This window comes from Carcharhinus amblyrhynchos, chromosome 10 (assembly GCF_965287045.1).
Source record: "Carcharhinus amblyrhynchos chromosome 10, sCarAmb.v2.hapA, whole genome shotgun sequence".
Lineage (NCBI taxonomy): Eukaryota > Metazoa > Chordata > Chondrichthyes > Carcharhiniformes > Carcharhinidae > Carcharhinus > Carcharhinus amblyrhynchos.
The window spans coordinates 37,826,927-37,845,504 of record NC_137333.1 but is presented as its reverse complement, the minus strand read 5'-3'; the positions used below and the strand labels follow the sequence as shown (position 1 = coordinate 37,845,504).

Here is an 18,578-nt window from a genome sequence, read left to right as displayed (position 1 = left end):
GCGGACCCCCCTGCCCCTGCATCCCTACCAGAGAACGATCTGGCCCTCCTCTCTTTCCTGTCCTCCCCCTTACCCTCCCACCACCAGAGATACATCTGGCCTCCTCCTCTTCCCCCTCTTGCCCCCACCAGAGAATGATCAGGCCTCCCCCCTCCTCCCCTCACCAGATACACATCTGACCGCCTCCTCCTCCTCCCCCCCCCACCAGAAAATGATCTGGCCCACCTCCCTCCCCTCCTCCCACCAGAGATCTGTCTGGCCCTTCCTCCCTGCCCCCCCCCCCCCCCCCCCCCCGCCAGTGAACCTTCTGGCCTCCCTCCCCCCCACTAGAATGATAGGGCCTCCCTCCTCCTCCACCCACCGCTCCCCCCCTCCCCCACCATCACCAGAGAACCATCTGGCTTCCCTCCCCCCCACCAGAGAACAATCTGGCTTCCTTTCTCCTCTGTCACCACCCCCCCCAACCAGAGAATGATCTGGCCCACCTTCCCCTCGCAACCCACCTCCTCCCCCCCCTCCCCCCCGACAACCTCCCTCCACCACCAATCTGAGTCAGAGAGCCACTGGAAGCTCTGAACCAACCTCTGCAGAAGCTGGAGCGCCCAAAACAGACCTTTGCCGAGCATGTCTGTTTTATGCTGAATCTGGACAGACGAACCCAATGGTAAAGGGGAAATGTAGGTAAGATTGGGTGTCCAGCTCATTAAGTCAATTAAAATGCATTTGCATGCATTTAAATTGATGTCCCGCCCATTTCAGGCACGGTTCGGATTGCAGTCATTTTCGGGCCTTGGTAAAGTCGGCACCTGCGCGGACACAAGCAAGGATCGCGCTAATCGCTTCATGCCCGGCTTTACCAAGTTTTCATGCCCGAAAGCGGACGTGATGCACTGGTAAAATTGGGGCCAATATTTGAGAACAGTTGAAAATTTTCTGATTTCTAATATTCTCACAACATTTCGAGCCTCAGATTGTTTTGAACTGTTGTGAAGCAGTTAAATAATAAGTAACGATTGTAAATGGGATTTTAAAGTAAATAACATTGAAATATGGCTGAAACAAAATGCTTCCATCTATCAACTGACTTTAACCAACAAAATTCCATATTCAGCTGTTAGTGTTTAAAACTATTATGATAAATGAACCTTTAGATTTCCATGCAATGTTAAAAATTAACCTCATCTCCCTCGAAATTAACACAAACAATCGGAGATCAATCCTATTTGTAGATCTGCCATCCTTAGACATACCAGTTACTGTTGTTTATCCCTGAGCTCCACTAGTTGATCACTAAGCCTCCTATTGTAGCCAACCCAAGAATTTGGAAAACCATGAATTCAATAAAATGAATGAATAAAGAAAGCAAATAGGTGGAAGAAATTTGTTAACTCATCAACATAGTTGACCATACCAATCAGCTAAGACTAACCACACACGACACCAACTGGATTAGCAAACAAATTAACCTTAAGAAAAGGGGGAAACAATAAATACAGTTGTCACAAGGACAAAAAAGTCTCTCTCTGTAATGGATGCATGAAATTACAGAGAAGTTGATCAGAGAGAATACAGGTTTGAGGGTGGAGAATGGTGATGGATGCCATAGCAACGGAAGTAAGCATAGCAATTTTCAAATGTATATTTCTGGACGACAACAGCTTGCGGTAAAAACTGCAAACAATGAAATGGATTTCAAACTCAGACTGAACTAAAATATTAAATATTCTGATTGGTTGCTTTCCCCAAATATTCACATAGCAATGCATGGCCTCTCTAAACAAATATACCCCAAGTAAAATCATATACTTTATTAAGAATAAGATAAAAAACCTAAAGAGGCTAATTAGGCTCAAAGCAAATAGATTTCCTGGGATCAATAGCATTTGCCAGAGAATATAGAAAGAAACTACAGAAGAGATTTGAGAACACTAATAATCATTATGAGGGAGTTATTAGATACTTTGAATGTATCAGAAGGTCAGAAATAAGTTGAGTGGCTTCCTGTGTTCAAAATGGTACTCAAATCTGACACACCCAATTTTAATTTCATATTAAGTAATGGATTATCAGTAGTACATTTGAGCATCATCTGTACACTAATAGGCCATGTAACCGCAGTATTCGGAAATGGAGGTTCTGCCTGATTAACCCCCTCAATTCCTTCAAGGAATTCTTCGAGAAAACATCTATTCAAGTGAATTATGTAAACCCTGTGGCATGATGGCTTTCAAATTGTCCTTTTAACCAGACTTAATTGTGTGAATTCAAGATATGGATATGAAACTAGCTGAAGAGTAGGTGACAATGAGCATTCATTAGTTAAGTTGAGATGAATGGGGTTAGAGTGGATGGGGGCACTCTGAGTTGGTAGTGGGACTAATGAGTGGACGAGATATTGTCAGTGGACAGATCAATTGGAGATAAAATTTGATGCATATGAGTACAAAAATATAAATCAACATGCTTAAACAGTGATAAAATAACAAAACGTGAAATTGAAAGAGATCAAAACATTTTAGTTGATTTAACACTGTATTCAAAAAAGCTAATAAGATATTGAACTTCCTAGCAAAATGGTAGAATATCATTTAGAAAAACTAATGGTCAAATGTTATAATGATCTTGTCAGGCTGCATATTGAATATTGCATTCTAAAGGGAAAATATTCTGGGGCTGGAGGCAATATTGAAATAAGGCTGATTCACAGAGTAAGAGGCTGGGTTGCAAGGAATGATTGAAGTAAGTGGAAGGTGAAGGAAGGAGTGATTGAAGGAAGGTGCCTAAGTGGTGAAATTAACAGGATAGAAGGTTTTAACTGTACCCAGAAAATGTTAATCTAAAATATTACTTTAAGGATAGAACAATGAGACGCAGGTTTACATTAGTATAGGTAGTTTTAAGAAAGACATTAGAAAGACTTTCATCATACAAAGAGATAGAGGTTGGCTTTGTATTATATCTTAAAATGGGTTATGGTGAGTTAGCAGTCTGTGTTACATTTAAATTAATGGAAATAAAAATTGGGAGAGAGGTAAGTGGAGTTGATTCACTTGCGTTTTTACACATTGAACAAAGTTAAAATCTCCTTCAAAGAACAGTTAACATGTGGAATAAAGTTCCAGAGAGAATAGTCAACCCTGGAATCCTTGAGAAATAATTGGATAATACAGTTAGCTGTCATTGGGATCGGCGGAATGGGTGAAACAAAATGAGGGTGAATGGCTTTGTTCATCTGTAATTACCTTGCGACACCCTGGAAGAACACAACGAACTGGATGAATGTCACACTAAATGTTCTAACTGTAAAAATGCTTTGAAAGGGATTACAATAGTAAGGAACATCTTTACATTAAATGAATGTTCAAAAATAAAAATAAGAATTCTGCCCTGATTATTAATCTGGATAATGGTTTTCAGAACAATAGTGAATTTGAATCCTTGTACAGCACTAACCTTTTGATGTGAGGAATGATTGAATGATTTAGTTAGCTAATACATTTTCCTTCAATTTCTGAATGTATTGCCATCTGGTCTAGTTTATGTGGCACTTTTCTTTACAAAGGCAGCATGTCAGTGCTCTTAAGTGAAATTGGTTGATTTTCCAAGGGCATTGCGCAACCTCTGGCACCCACCCACTTATTCTTCAGTGTGAATAGCCATTTTCTGACATGTTGTGTTTAGATAAATGGCAGCGGGCAGCCTTGCCAGTGTCTACTACTTCATCTGAGAAACTGTACAGTTCTGTCACCATTTGCACAAATGATGGCTACAGATGAACTGCAATGAATTAAAACAGGTGGATAATGTAGCACGCAGAGAAAGGAATTAATTACATTAATGTTTGCTCCATCAAAATTGCTGATATATTAAACCCGAGGCCATTCAGTTGGCGGCTTAACAAGTAGTAAAAAATATTTGAGCGTACCTAATCTAGAATCCGATGAATGATGAATAGTACCTTTATGTAATGCATTGCCCATAATACATGCCTTTCTCTCTGTCAATGTGACAATTAAGTGGTTAGCCTTTATCCCATGTTGCATTAAAAGATACTTTACAATGTTGGGCCTTCTTAATTTGTTTGGCACATCCAATTTTTACTTATTAACTTATCAAAGAAGTCTAACTGGTAGGATCTGGATTTTTGCTTGTCATTTGACCACCTAGATGGGCTTTGATCTAGCATCTAGTGGGAGTTGTGGAGTGCATAGAGGGCTTCCTTACACACTTAGCGAAGGAGACTAAAGGAGTCTAAGTAGCTCTTGTACACTAAATAGCAGCTGGTTCAGAGCCATTTCAGAGAGCTCTTAGAGCAAGTCTCAGTCAGTAAATTGTGAACATTTTCCTTTTTTGAAATTGTAAGTAAACTAATGCCCAGCTGAAGTCTGTATAGCAAAATCAAGAAAGCGCTCCGCTGCAGTGACCAAAGCCAATTAGCTACACAGGAAATCAAGAGATTTCCCAAATGCCCCAGTTGGTCACAGAGTGCTTCATTGTCTTCTCTATCCATAAGAGTGCCAAAGAATCCCTAAACCTTCTGGAGACAACCAGTACATAGTGCCACGCTTCATTTTCCTTTGTGCTTGCTCAACTGCTAAAAAGGAAATTAGCCTCTTTTGCTTCCTGCCTTGCTGTCCTGAATACTGCATTTATATTTAGCCATTTGCTGATAGCAATAACAATGTCCATTTGATTACAGATATACAACATGCATTACAGCATGAGTATCAATGGAAAGGTAAAAGATGGATCTCTGGAAATCGATACTGAAAACAACCTTGAAACATTCAGAACTGGAAGTGGCAGTGAAGAGGCAGTGGAAGTTCATGATTTTAAGACAGTAAGTCAAACTGTGTTTTAAATCTTGAAAAGAACAACCTGTTATTAAATACCTTCCGGTTCATGGCTTATTAACAAGGACATTGTCAATAATAGTAATATCGTAATTGTGCATTGGGAATGACACTTATTTGCTTTTGAATAAGATAATGTTGATTATCAGGCAGCATTTGAATTTGTTTGGTGGAGTATCAATGTTCATTGATTAGGAAGCTGAGCCAGAAAACAAGATTTTAAAGGAGGGCTAAGTGATCCTTGGGAGGAAAGTGTGTGGGGTAAGCCACAGAGCGATGGCAGCTGTTGACTAAGCTTTTGTGTGGCTGGCAGGAACATTCACACTTTTGCTGGTCCCACACAAATTAGTTATGCAATGGTTTCTATGGCAATTATGGAGCTCCCCGCAGCATTTTCTTTAGGAACTGCATGGTTTGGCTTTTTTTTTCATCCAGTGAGCAGACCCTGCATGGCACACATTCTGCTTACTGTTACCTGCATGGTGATCCTACAATTGGGATAAGACCACAATTGTAATACACTAATTAAGCTTCCTTCTTGCTCTGGGCAGGAATTCTAGTTTCCCATTTTGAGTCCAAATCTGGTGTGCCTTTGACATTAATGACAAGTTCACCTGTTTACTGTATGTTTTTCACTGAATAAACTGAATGAAAATCAGCGCCTTGTAATTCTGTTTAAAAAAAGTTTTGGACCTGTTTCCTGATTACTTTGCTTAGAACTCTTCCATGTGGTCAGCCCAGATGAATGTGGGTCTTTCATACATTGTAAGGTGTATTGGGAAGAGCCAAATAGATCCTAACTAAAAAAATGCACAAGAATTGCATTTTTACATGAATTCAGGATGCTCCTAGGTGCCTTTACATACAATGAGATGCTTTTGGAATGCTGTTGTAATATAGGAAGCTTGCCAGCCAAATTCTGTGCACAAGCTGTATTATAGTCATGATTAGATAATCACTTTCAGTGACTTTAACTAAAGGGAGAAGGTTGGCTATGTTGCCAGGGAGCAGTCTCCTTCTCTTCTTCCAATACCTTGGTATGTTTCTTTGCATCCAGCTGAATGGCAGATGGGGCCTGGATTTAAGATCCCATCCTCAGTACTGCGCTCATATGCATTCCAGTGTCTGGAGTGGGGTTTGAACCTCCAACCTTCTGACTTGGAGCACTACTGCTGAGCCGTGGCTACTTAGTTGGTGGCAGCAGAACAAAAGTAACTATTTGTAAATGTAGAATTTTTGTTGATTTGTCGCAACCAGAGATGAAATACAGACGTACTTATGGATTGTCTAAGATTAGCTCATTTCTATGTTACAGGGAATAACAGGAATTCACTTTGCTGGAGGAGAGAAGTGCTACATCAAAGCTCAAGCTAAAGCACACCTGCCGGATATCGAGACCCTGAAAACTGAAGAAATTTCATTTGAGCTTGTAGGTGTTACATCTTTTTAATTTCTAATGGTTTTAGAACCGTACAAACCAGGTAATGTAAACTTCAAATGGAGAAAATATATATATTAATGCTATTTGGAACTGGGGCTTGCAGTATCTTTCAGTCGAGTGGATACATAATTTGCAGGCCCTTAATTTCTCCAGACCTCTGCTATGTCAATCAACAGGAGCTGCAGTTTGCTGCAGGGCAAGATTTTCCCCTTGAGTATGACATTCAGATTCACAAGGGAATCTGGCCTAGTTGCCCAGATACTGTGAAATTCATACGATTGGACAGCTGAGAAAAAGCATCTGAAATCTGTGCACCTACTGTCCCAGTGGGAAGGCAAGAAAAAGGGAAGAGCTGCATGCACAAATAAAAGGGTTGAATTCGCATTGCAGAACTAAAACAAATAGGTAAATCCGTCTGCTAAAGTAGCAGACAAAGTAATTACTAAGAGCATAAAGGACAAATTCAATGCAGAAGTCTTTAATATTTGTCACGGCCTTATTAAAAACAGAACAATTTGCATATGTCAGCCTAGCAATTAGTCTATTTTAAGTGAGCAGCAATGATACATTACACCTTCCTTCCTATCTATTATTAGAAGCCCCAGCCCACCTGGGCTAATTAGCAGAATTACTGATATGCAAATTAGGTTCAGGTGAGACAGGGAAAGAAGCGGCCCTTTAAATAATGTCTGCAGTGGGTCAAAAAATTGAAATAATGAGAACGCCAGACATGCTTTAATCTCAAGAATGTGATGTTAAATTCGACTTTAATTTTTGACCATGCACGTTGTAATCTGACAGCTAAGGACTTTGGAAAAAAGTGGAAGTTGAGGGACTATGTTCAATTAAAATTTTAATTGAAATTTTAACGTGCTTTCTTAAAATAAATGACAAGTTTTAAAGAACTGCAGATGTGAGTACCTGGCCTGTGGGGCTTCAGAGTAGTTTGGACAGTTATCCAGGATTGCTGCTATATCTCTGACATGCAGCATCATAACTTATTATGGTAGTATATTGGATTGCTGTATCAACCTACAACTAGAATAACCAATTTTAGTATCTTTATAAGCATGAAAATGGATGCCTAAGTCCTTCAAGTAACCAGGTAGAAATTTCTTCAAACTATGTTAACATTGTCAAAAGAACAAAGCTCTCACTGTGATGGTGTCAGTGCTCAAAAGGATGTCCCTGCTCAGTATGGGGCTCCAAGCTCTGGCCCTGTATCAAAAGGACTGAAGGACATTGTTTTAAACTACCAGAAAGCACAAAGGTTACTTTCACAACAAAGGAGATAAAGGACAAAACAGTTAATTTAATCTAAGAAAAGCAACAAGCCTCATTATGCATTCTTGGCTGAGATCCCGGAAATCCATTACTCTGTTGAAACACCAAAACCCCAGGGAAAACATCTGGCTTTCTGACCTGTGTTATCTCTGCTACCAATTACACAATGTTTACTTATATAACGGTAAGAGACTTTAAGTGCTTTTAGTTTCTCTTATTGATACTGCAAAAGGTTTGGATGATTGACAGTTTCATGGCCATGAAGTAAAAGATCTTTTTAACATGGATGACGATGAGTGTATTAGGTATTTTAAAAGATTTTTTAAAAATGCTATGTCACTTTTGGGTTAAGTGTTTGCCATATAGTGTGTAGTGGGTCAGTGGGCATGGAAGTGCCATGTTTGACCTGGGGGCATGAAGGACAATGAAGGGTGTTTGGGGGTGAGGTGGGTTTGAGGGGTGAGGCCTAAGGAGCCAAAACATTTTCTTTATAACTGGAAAAAAGTCCCGCAGCTCTGATCTAGGCCATTTAAACAGTCCACCTCAAACCTTGGCAGGCCTTGTGGCTGCCTTTGACCTCTTTCCTGATTCAGGTGGCTTGATGCAATCCACATCCACCCAGAGAAAATCCCAACTTTGCAGGTACTTTGTGGGGGCACAAAACTAGGAATCTTCCTGACCCTTGCTACCCACCTTAGTGGTGAAAACCCAGACTCCTATCTCAAATCAACTTTTTTAATACAAATAATAAAAGATTGAGAGGACCAATCTTTGTGCCCAACATGCACTCTATGATATCCTACTGCACTCCATTTATAGAGGAAAAGATATGTAGTTTGGGAAACCTATCAAAGATTGTGGATACATTGGTTGTATTCTTGCAAAGTTCTCTGATCATCATGTTTGACATAGTGTCAACTCAGTGTTCCATGGTCTGGATTGGAGATATTGAAAAGAAATTCCAAACAAATGGCATGGAAAATATTAAAGAAAAAAATGTATTTCAGTAAAATTGATGGGTTTATCTGAATTATAAGATGTCAAGTTGGCCACACTTGGCCAAAACACTAGTAGCCTCGAGCAGTTGTGCAGCATTTGAAACCTGGGACTGTGAAATAAAACAGCTTAATGATTTGTTGCTGGCCTCATTTTGGCAAGTGTTTCTCAGTCCACCTCTGAAAAAGGCTGTAGAAATATTTGAGGGCACTTACAAAACAGAGATGGGGTAAATTCTTCACTCCCGCTGTTATGGTTCAAGTCAGAAACTCCAAAGTGTTTTATGGAGCCTGCCTGGATCATAAATTTTTCATCTTGAATTTGGCCAGGATAGGCATGATAGCTTTCATTTCAGGAATGATTCAAATGAGCCACTAGGGAGCTTTTATCAAAGAAAGTTTATTTAAGAATTATAGTTAGCATGTACAGTAGGAATATTAGCAATAACTTCTATCAATTACAAGCAACACCAAAGCAACCACGATAATGTATAATCCTTAACAAATGTAGGAGCTGTCCCACCGATCCCATAAACATGATCCTTCAAACAGATTTAATACAGCTCAGACTAATGCTCATGTGATACTGGAATTGTCGTTTGGATGAACTGTGCAGTTCTCTGGATAGACTCAAAACATTTTGAAGTTAGAACAGCTTCCCAGAACACCAGGGACTCTAGGCAAGCCACAACAGCAGATTCCCCCCATTCAGAAAGGCAGGACCTTGTTTTCAGATTACCAGCAGAATTTCCAATACCCAGGGAGAGAGAGACTTCTTTTCAGTTTGATACCACTTCCAAAACTAAAACTCAAAACTAAACAGCAGCTCAAACTGAAACGAAAGAACTACTGTCGCCTGACCTGCCAACCAGTTTTTTTTCTTCCAACAATGCAGAATCATAAACATCCCAGTAAAAATTACATGTAAGCAGCAATAAAGGGACATCTCCAATCAAACTGGTGCCATAATAATAAAAAAAAACTGACCCAAGAAGGCCCGCTTACAACTGCAGAAAACATGATTTAGAAAAAAAGTGTCTTAAAGGTACATTAACGTCACACCCACCTACTGCAGGAATCATCGCAGGCAGTACAGAACATTTGATGGACCATTGAAAGGTTTGTTGACTTTGGACAGGAATTTCTAGTTTTGGAGCGGGACCAAAATTCCCACCCACAATATCCAATTCAAGTCACAAGAAATTCATGTTATTACATTCTTGCTTTATGATATTGTAAGGTTAGATATTAGGCACTTTTGGCACATCCCAAACTTTATGACATGTAAACCTCTTAGTTTGGGTGGAGGGTAGCCAGCACGGCAAATTCTAAATTTGTAAAATGGATACTTAGATATAGTTGGGAATGTTAGCTAATAAAACTGAGAAACAAAAATTACTTCAATGATGGTCAAGAAAGTACATTCATCTATATGTGTCAATATGTACATTTTTGTGATTGATGAGTGACTACAGGGACAAGACAAGCATATGATTAAAGGTACATCAGTGTAGGAGACTTCCTGCATTGCAGTGGAAGGTGAGGAGACTTCCACAAATCTTCCATTGCTATCCTGCTCCATCCTTTAGTGTCATATTGTTGGAGCCCTTCCTCTGGACATTCTTCACCGTTATTGAACTTTCTACCCCTCTCTGTACTGAAGCCAAGGTAGGACCATGATTGCTGTAGTTTTCTCAAAAGCCTTGCTTACAATTTTTAATCTATTACAGAATGGCTTACATGTGATGTACACCCCCAGTAGAGCACACTGATTAGCTAGGCAGAATTTAAGCGTGACAACTCAGTTCATCCAAAGTTATCAATAATTGACTGCATTGTTTTTATCCCATTAGGGGAGATGATTTAATCCAGGAAAGAAATATGCAAGCCATCATAAATACTAAGCAAATGTATCTTGACACCTACGTGGGAGAGATTATTAGAATATTCCCCAGCTGGGAGCTGGTCCCACAAATTCAGAAAGGATTATTGGACTTGCAAAAGTGTATTTTCTTGACAGTTTCCTTACTCATATTGTCTGCTTACTGAAATTCAGGTTGCAATCTTGTTGCGACATCTGGGGTCTCATCTATCGGTTGAAGAGCTGTTGGGAGGCTTGTCATGCCTCTTTTCCAGGAAACTACATGCTAATTAGGCAGTGGCAAGGTTTACTGGGCTTTCCCCTAGAAACAAGGCCCAGGGAGCAGAAGTTCTGCCTGGTACGAGCTACTGACTAGTCAGAGGGCAGCAGTGATGGCACTTAGCAGCACCCTATGAGGAGGCTATGGCTGCTGCTGGGTAGAGACATCTGGGAGTCTCGGGATTGTGGAGAACCCAGGAAAGTAATGTGGGCCCTTTTTTTTTGCAGGGTGAGGGGTCATGGGAAAGGTAGTCATCAGCAAGGGCAGGTAATGGTTCTCAGCTTCCTGCCACCGCAGCCGTCCCCCCCCCCCACCCCCCCCCCCCCGCCCATGCCCCAAGCCATTTCCTGATGTTCGGCCCCCTCCTTAGGCATTAATTATGTTTTATTGGGAGCCCCACTCCCACCCCTTGAGGTGGCAAGCAATAAAGGGACAGATTAATGTATTCTGCACACTGCAAGGTGGCAAGCCAGCCCAAGTTAATCCCAGCAGCAGTGGACTGAGGCGTAAGTGGTCATTAATTGTGTACTGAGAGGCCTCAATTGTCTACCGTGGACCATACCCAGAACTTAATTCTTGTGGAGGCAGAATGGCAGTGAGATTCAGATTTGCCACTACACCATCTAAATAAGTACCCTTTCTAAATCCAAGCTCACCACCAGGAAGAGCAGACGATTCCGCCCATAATTTCAGTTCATTTTCCCTCAAATATCTCACCAAAGAGGTGTTGATCCATGTGTGCACCTTCACAATGAATGTCACCTGACCTGTAAAAATGGGGCATGCAACTCAACTCAAAGGAAGTGACATATTTAAGAAGAACAAGTCCTTGCCTATTATGTTAACAATGATGCCTCACCGTGCTAGGGTCCCGGGTTCAATTCTGGCCTTGGGTAACTGTGTGGAGTTTGCATGCTCTCTCTGTGTCTGCGGAATTTACTCCAAGTGCTCCGGAATCCTCCCACAGTCTAAAGATGTGCAGGTTAGCTGGATTGGCCATGGTAAATGGCCCCATGATGTTGTGGGGATTAGCAAGACAAATACTTGGGGTTTTGGGGATACGGCCTGGATGGGATTGTTGTTGTCAGTGCAGGCTCGATGGGCCAAATACCTTCTTCTGCACTGCTGGGATTCTATGATATAAAATAAAAAATTAGAAATCTTAAGGAGGTGAATATTTAAAATATACAAGCCATGCAAAACCTACTGCAGAGCCAGGATAGGATGAGTAATCAAAATATACCACAGAGACTTATGCCTGACCCCAAATTTGAAAGTGGCAATAATACAGGCAAAATGCAAATTGGACCAAAGTAACATGCACATCAATACATATGCATGAAATGTAGTTACGACTTGAGTGTAAGTAGATCCATGGTTAAAATTCCTTTACAAATTGTGATTTAGATATAAGCAGAGATGCTCTTTTCAAATGTTAAATCAGTGAATTCTAGTTATCTAATAGTTAGGTAAAAATTAGTGCAATATCCCGAGTTTACTCACTGAACAATTTGGACAGCAACAGAGAAAAGATTGTCAATCAAGATCTACCTTCCAATCCAGAGAGGCTGAGCCTGCCCTGTAGAGAATCTAGATGTGAAACAGCAGGTAAAAAAAAATTGAGAGAGGTCAGAAGCTTCATCTAATTTATATGGAGCTTCATACCATTGACATTCATAACCCTCAAATTTAACATTCTGAAGCACAGTCTTCACTCTTCCTTCAAGGGACTCAGAAGCCAAGGCAAACCAATAATATTGTTATGCGTGACAAGCACTTGCTGCAAGTAAACTTGCAGGAAGTCAGCCCTACTAAATATTTCATTTGGTCATGCTGTAAAGTACTAAGCTATAATAAGTCACCCAGATTCATGGTAGAACTAACTGAAGGAAGGTTTTATATAAATTGAGACACTTATAATATATGTTGTGCTTAGAATTGCCAAGTACTCCTGCAAAGCAATGCACCAAGTAGCAATTCTGAAAGGGCTTTCACACAAGAAATATTAATCGTAAGGTCTGAGTGTGTGCTTTACTGCTGAGTTTATGCAGGTGTTTGATGCTGTTGCAGTTGTGTGTGTCTGCAATCTCTTGCAATGTTACACCTGCCTGCAAGATAAAATGGTGTAAAATTGTCAAATCAGTATCACACATGTATTAGTGCTGTATGTCTGAAGCTCCTCATGCCTTCTGGCGAAACTACACTTGAGACGGCTGAAGGAGCATGGGGTGGCGTAGCACTGCTACCTCACAGCGTCAGGGACCTGGGTTTGATTTCCAGCTTGGTCACTGTCTGTGTGGAGTCTGCACATTCTCCTCGTGTCTGCGTGGGTTTCCTCCAGATGCTCCAGTTTCCTCCCACAGTCCAAAAGACGTGCTGTTAGGTGCATTGACCATGCTAAGTTCTCCCTCAGTGTACCCGAACAGGCGCCAGAGTGTGACAACTAGGGATTTTCACAGTAACTTCATTGCAGTGTTAATGTAAGCCTATTTGTGTCACTAATAAATAAACTTCAAAAAGTGAAGTTGAAACCTTTCTCAAAACTCATGGTAAGCACATTTCTATAATGTTCATGCCATGCAATATTGTATTGCTTAATTTTAGTAGCTACACAGAGAGCATTAGGTCAGTTGAAGAGTTGCTTGAAAATGTTCATTTGAGACCAAATTTTGATGTTTTATTCAGAATGGAAAACAGGCTCCTTTCATGCACTGTATCCTTAAGCATGCTAGCATCTCACAGTACCTTCACATCTCTGTGAAAGGAAAGAATAAACTTGCATTTATATTATGTTTATCGCATCCTCCGGACATCCCAGAGCACCTTAGAATTGATGCATTACCTTTGAAATGCAGTCAGTGTTATATAAGCAAACACATGAGCCAATTTGTGCAAAAGGTTCCACTAAAGGGAAGAGAGTGAATGACAATATAGCATGTTTTTGATAGTGCTACTTTGAAACAGAATTATCTGTATGAATCATTGATCTCCTCACAAAATACACTGCAAAGCCAGATGAGTATGGAAGTGTACGGTGGCAGATCTGCCACAGTACATAATTCCTGTAGCATCTGTGATGGAGATCTCAGTGACACAGGTTATAAATACAATGAGAGTGTCTTTTGTCAGCAACCACAAATATGCTATAAGGACCTGGGGTGCAGACCTAAAAGATGGTCTTTAACCATCACCAACATGCCAGGAGATTGGCAAGAGACATCCTTGAGGCAGTGATATGTATGTTGGTGCATGCCCATTTAAGAAGGCAGGTCAGGTGACCACCCTGGGTAGAGCTTGCCTGGTCTATCTTGTGCTGACTGTGCCAGGATAAAGATGTGTTAATAAACTGTTCCAGTTAGTTTACTACCATTGTTCTTGTGGTTTATCATTCGTCTCAATATCAAATTTCAAACATAATAGGCAGAGATTCGCAGACCTTATAGTTGTCCAAAGTTCAATTCTGATATACAACAATGCCAAAAAACACGTGCCCAGCAAAGAAATTGATGCAGTAGGAAAGGATCATGCCTGTCTGTCAAGACAACACATCCAGCCCAGCAAGCATCCCTGCTCAACTGCCATTGTGGCAGAGAGTGAGTGAGGCTAAATAGCTAATACAACAGCAGAAATCTGTGAGCAGAATCAAGCAACCAGTACACCACAAGTGATTGTGGAGAGTGCACAGAGTAAGTCACAGTATGAGGGCAGGGTGGAGCAAATATTGAAACCTTCTGAAATGGCAAGATAGTCACTGGAAGTCCACCATGATTTCTGCCTCTGTTACAGCAGCTAAGGGTTCAGCTTTCACAGCACTGACTAGTGACAGGTGTTGAGTTGGTGGGTTTTACAGAGCAGAGTTATGCAGCAGCATAATGATTTTGGGGCCCCAGGAGTCTGTACTGCAATGTGTTCTCTGATATATTGAGAAATCGGAATCAAATGCCATCCTTGCTGTCAGCCTAATGCTTTAAAATAGGGCTGGGATAGGCAATTGTCATAAACTGGGATGGGAGTTGCCGGAGAAGCAGTAATTGACCTGCATGATTCTAGAGTTAGGGTGTCAGACCAACTGTACAGAGTAAAAAACCCTTTCAGTTCATGGATATCACGCCATTGTGCACAAATTCAAATGTGTGCAATTAATGACCCTCTCCAGTCAGAAAGCCATCCTGAACTCAGTGAAGATGATGATAACTCTACTAAATCTGAATTCCACCCACTTCAATCCCTATGCAGAGAGTACTGGCTCACATCAGTATAAGTTTGGAAAGAGTTGGTTGCTTACAGTTTGAGGCTATGCCAATTCTAACAGCCACTGGTAATGTTGATCTGCTAGTGGTGTACAAGAATTGCTTCTCTGCTAAACCTTTTTCCCCTGAAACACAGACCTTCAATCAACACCACATGATGGTGCCAAAATAGTATATTCGATGGGCAGAATAGCAGGAGGATAGTATAAATGTATACCTGTATAAATGATGTAAGCTGACCTCTTTAGAAGCCCTTTCTCTCCCACTCTTGCTGGCCTTCCTCAATGTAAGTTCCATGCCAAAAGAGCATAGAGTATAATACCCATTTTAAGCTGAGTTCAGTAATGTGAAACTCTGCGATATATTTGGCCTGTCATTACTAATCCAACTCAGTGTCTTACATCTTAAAAATATTTCTGTTCAATTAGTCAGAAGTCTCAATAATAATAATAACCTGTCTTCAGCATTGTGGCATTAGAATCCCTAACCACACCTCCAGCTCTAACCTTTCAGTTCAGAGTTATGTCTTTTTGAGGAAATGTTATGTATTACCATAGCTACTTCATAGAAAGGCTCAGAGAAAATGGGAAAGAAGAGATTGGAGCTGGAGGGATGGCGCAGGGACTTCTATGCCACAATGCTAAAGACTGGTTTCTTATTATTATTGATACTTCTGACTACTCGAACAGAAATAATTTGCAGAACAGCAAGATAAGAATGTTCACTTCTCCTGAAGATGCTCCTTCTGAAAATCCATTCAGAAATCCGTTGAATAATGGAGTATCATAACAACTTGTAATAGAAAGTAAAGACTCAACAATGAATGGTGGCTGGAATTTTTCAAAAGAATCATTTTACCATTTTGATTCTATGTTCTGGGCAGACTTGAAACTGGGAGTGTTTCAGATCTGACTTTTAGACCCATTTTCAGGCTCCCCCCACGCACTCAGCTTGCAAAAATATCAGCGATTCCGAATCGCGCCACACAAGTCTGTGGGCAGGGCTTAATGTGCCTGAAACCTTGTAGCTCTGATCGGCGCCTCCAACTGTGCCTGCACAGAAAAAAAATGATAGAATGTGGCTCCCCTGCCACATCCCTCCCAGGCTGGATAATGCATCCCACTGGCCCTCACGGACATTGCCCCACCCCCACAACAATACTGACCCTCTTATCCCCCCATCACCCTGCCACCCAAACCGATCGCAGCCCCCTCCCCCTTCGCTCCTACTGATCTCAGGTAGAGTGGCAGAGGATCTCCCCTTCCCCTTCACTGATCACAGGCAGAGTGGCAGTGGACATCCCTTGCTCGGCATGGAAAAGTCGGGCTGAAGTGCCTGTTTCCATGCTGTAAACCTCCTCATTAACTGAATCGCCTGAATGGATCCGGGAGGATGTCCCACCTCTGGGACTGGCTGCCCTGACCCAGGAGGTCACCAGGAGGAGGTGACTGACTGCTGAGACCTGTAGTCTGTCCCCAGTGAGTAGCAGGATGAGGGGTTGGTTTCACCAGGGCCAGTTTAAGAGGCACCAACGAAAGGAGTGAGGAGCAATCAGGTACCTAGAATTGGAGCAAAAAAGGGGATTTGGGATGGTGATCACTGTTGTTGCTGTGTAGGGGGAGGAGTGGCAGGTGGTCACCATTGGACACAGGATGCTTCAACAGGAAGGACCTCTTCCCCAACCTTTGACTCCACAACCAGGCTACCAGATTTCACCTGACAACCTCACCACTTGGCATAGGCATTCCTCATCGCTAATAAATTGTTGGCAAGGGAGGAGGCCCTAAGCAGCCATTAATTGTTGACTTAAGGTTTTCAGTTGGCCCAAGGATGGACAGGTCACCCAAGATCTATCCTGCTGTTGGTAAAATTAAATGAAAGACAGGTAGGCCACAGGGGCAGTTTCCCTGCAATGCCACCTGATTTTACTCCCAAGCTGCCTGCCATCTCTGCGCTCACAGGGCTGAGGTGTCAAATTCTGAGCTTACAGTTCAATGTCATTTAAAATCAAATTAAGTTTGAATTTGATTAATAACTTGGAGTTGTAAAGTTAGCCTCAATAATGGTGATCATGAAACCATTGTTGATTGTTGTTAAAAAAAACTATCTCGTTCACAGATATCCTTTAGGGAAGGAAATCTGCCACCCTTATCCAGTCTGGCCTCCATGTCACTGCAAAGCCACAGCAATGTGGCCGACTCTTACTTGTCCTCTGAAATGGTGTGGAAAACCACTCAGACAAGGGCGATTGGGGATGGGCAACAACTGCTGGTCTTGCCAGCAATGCCCACATCTATGAAAGAACAAATTAAATGAAGACGCAAATTTAAAACATCAAAAATAACAATGACAATTTTTTGATAAAAGGCAGTGAATTTTCAAAGAGGACAACACCTGTGAAACCTATTCCTATATTTTGGTTCTTGGTCATTATGTTAAAATTTGTAAAGAATGCTGACCACTGAAGTCAACCAGCAAGTGCTGTCCGTTTTCACATCTGTTTTGTAGGTGTGAGCATTACTTGCAGATCCCTAGAGCAGGATGAGAACAGTAGGAATTTCACTTTCTGACAGCAGAATTGTTTTTTAGGAAAGGCCACTAAAACTGAGGTACATATCAGGAGAAGGATGCTGAAAAAATGTCCAGCTTAATATGAACTACAAGTGAGTCACATAATAAAGCAGTTAAAAACATGGACTAATTTTAATAACATTCCTCTCAGCATTAAGTATCCCAATGTTTGAAGGGAAGTGAATATGGCAAGGATCCCAAAATAACTGAAGGAGGCCAATGAATAATCCCAGAGACTCAATAAATTAAGGAGGAATAGAGGGTGGCATTGTCCAGTCCCGCCTTCCATCAGGATTTTCCATTCCAACCGAAAGTCAATAGACCACTTAACATTCCTCGCAGTGGCAGGGCTGGAAAATTTCAGAGCATCTAGTAAAAGAACAAAAGCATAGAAGTGGCCCTTTGATTTCTGAAGCATGAATGAACCTGTCCAAAAGTAGTAAAAGTAGAAGATGCTGGAGATACTCAACAGGTCAGGCAATATCTCAGGAGAGAAACAGTTTCCAATCGATGAAAGATTATTGACCAGAAATGTTAACTCTCTCCCCGCAGAGGCTGCCTCAGCTGTTGAGCATTTGCAACATTTTCTGTTTTCAATACAGATTTGCAGCATCTGCAGTGTTTTGCTTTTGTTCAGTTGTAGATTTGGTGAAAGGAGGTAGAATTCTCCATTCTGGAAAATTGCAACATAAGGAATGAGCTGAATCTCCTGAGAATCAGCACGATGAGGCGCAGTGATTGACTATGCAAGTGGTCATTTCATAATCAAATGTTTATTAAATAAATCTGATAGATTAAACCTGACATTCTGCCGAGTATTACCACCAAGCACCAGTTTTAATTAATTGTAGGTTCAAAATAAATGCAAGCATCTATCTAGAAGGAGAGAGAGGACAGTGAGGAATAATAACCAAAGACAATACTGCTGTTACCATAGATATCTAAGGTTTGACTGATGGCATGACCATACTCCAAGGTGTACAATTTTAAACCATATTGATATGAAATTATGGTAATTTATGAATTGTTCCTTTATCCTTCAA

At 41.1% G+C, this 18,578-nt stretch overlaps 1 protein-coding gene across 1 annotated transcript in view; it reads left to right on the top strand.

Annotated features, from left to right (window-relative positions):
* cnmd (chondromodulin) overlaps nucleotides 1-18,578 on the top strand; it is a 54,498-nt gene that overhangs the window by 12,518 nt on the left and 23,402 nt on the right. Inside the window, exons 3-4 of the mRNA XM_080197871.1 lie at nucleotides 4,700-4,840; nucleotides 6,169-6,282. Coding sequence (XP_080053997.1) covers nucleotides 4,700-4,840; nucleotides 6,169-6,282 — 255 coding nt within the window. The remainder of the gene's footprint in view (nucleotides 1-4,699; nucleotides 4,841-6,168; nucleotides 6,283-18,578) is intronic.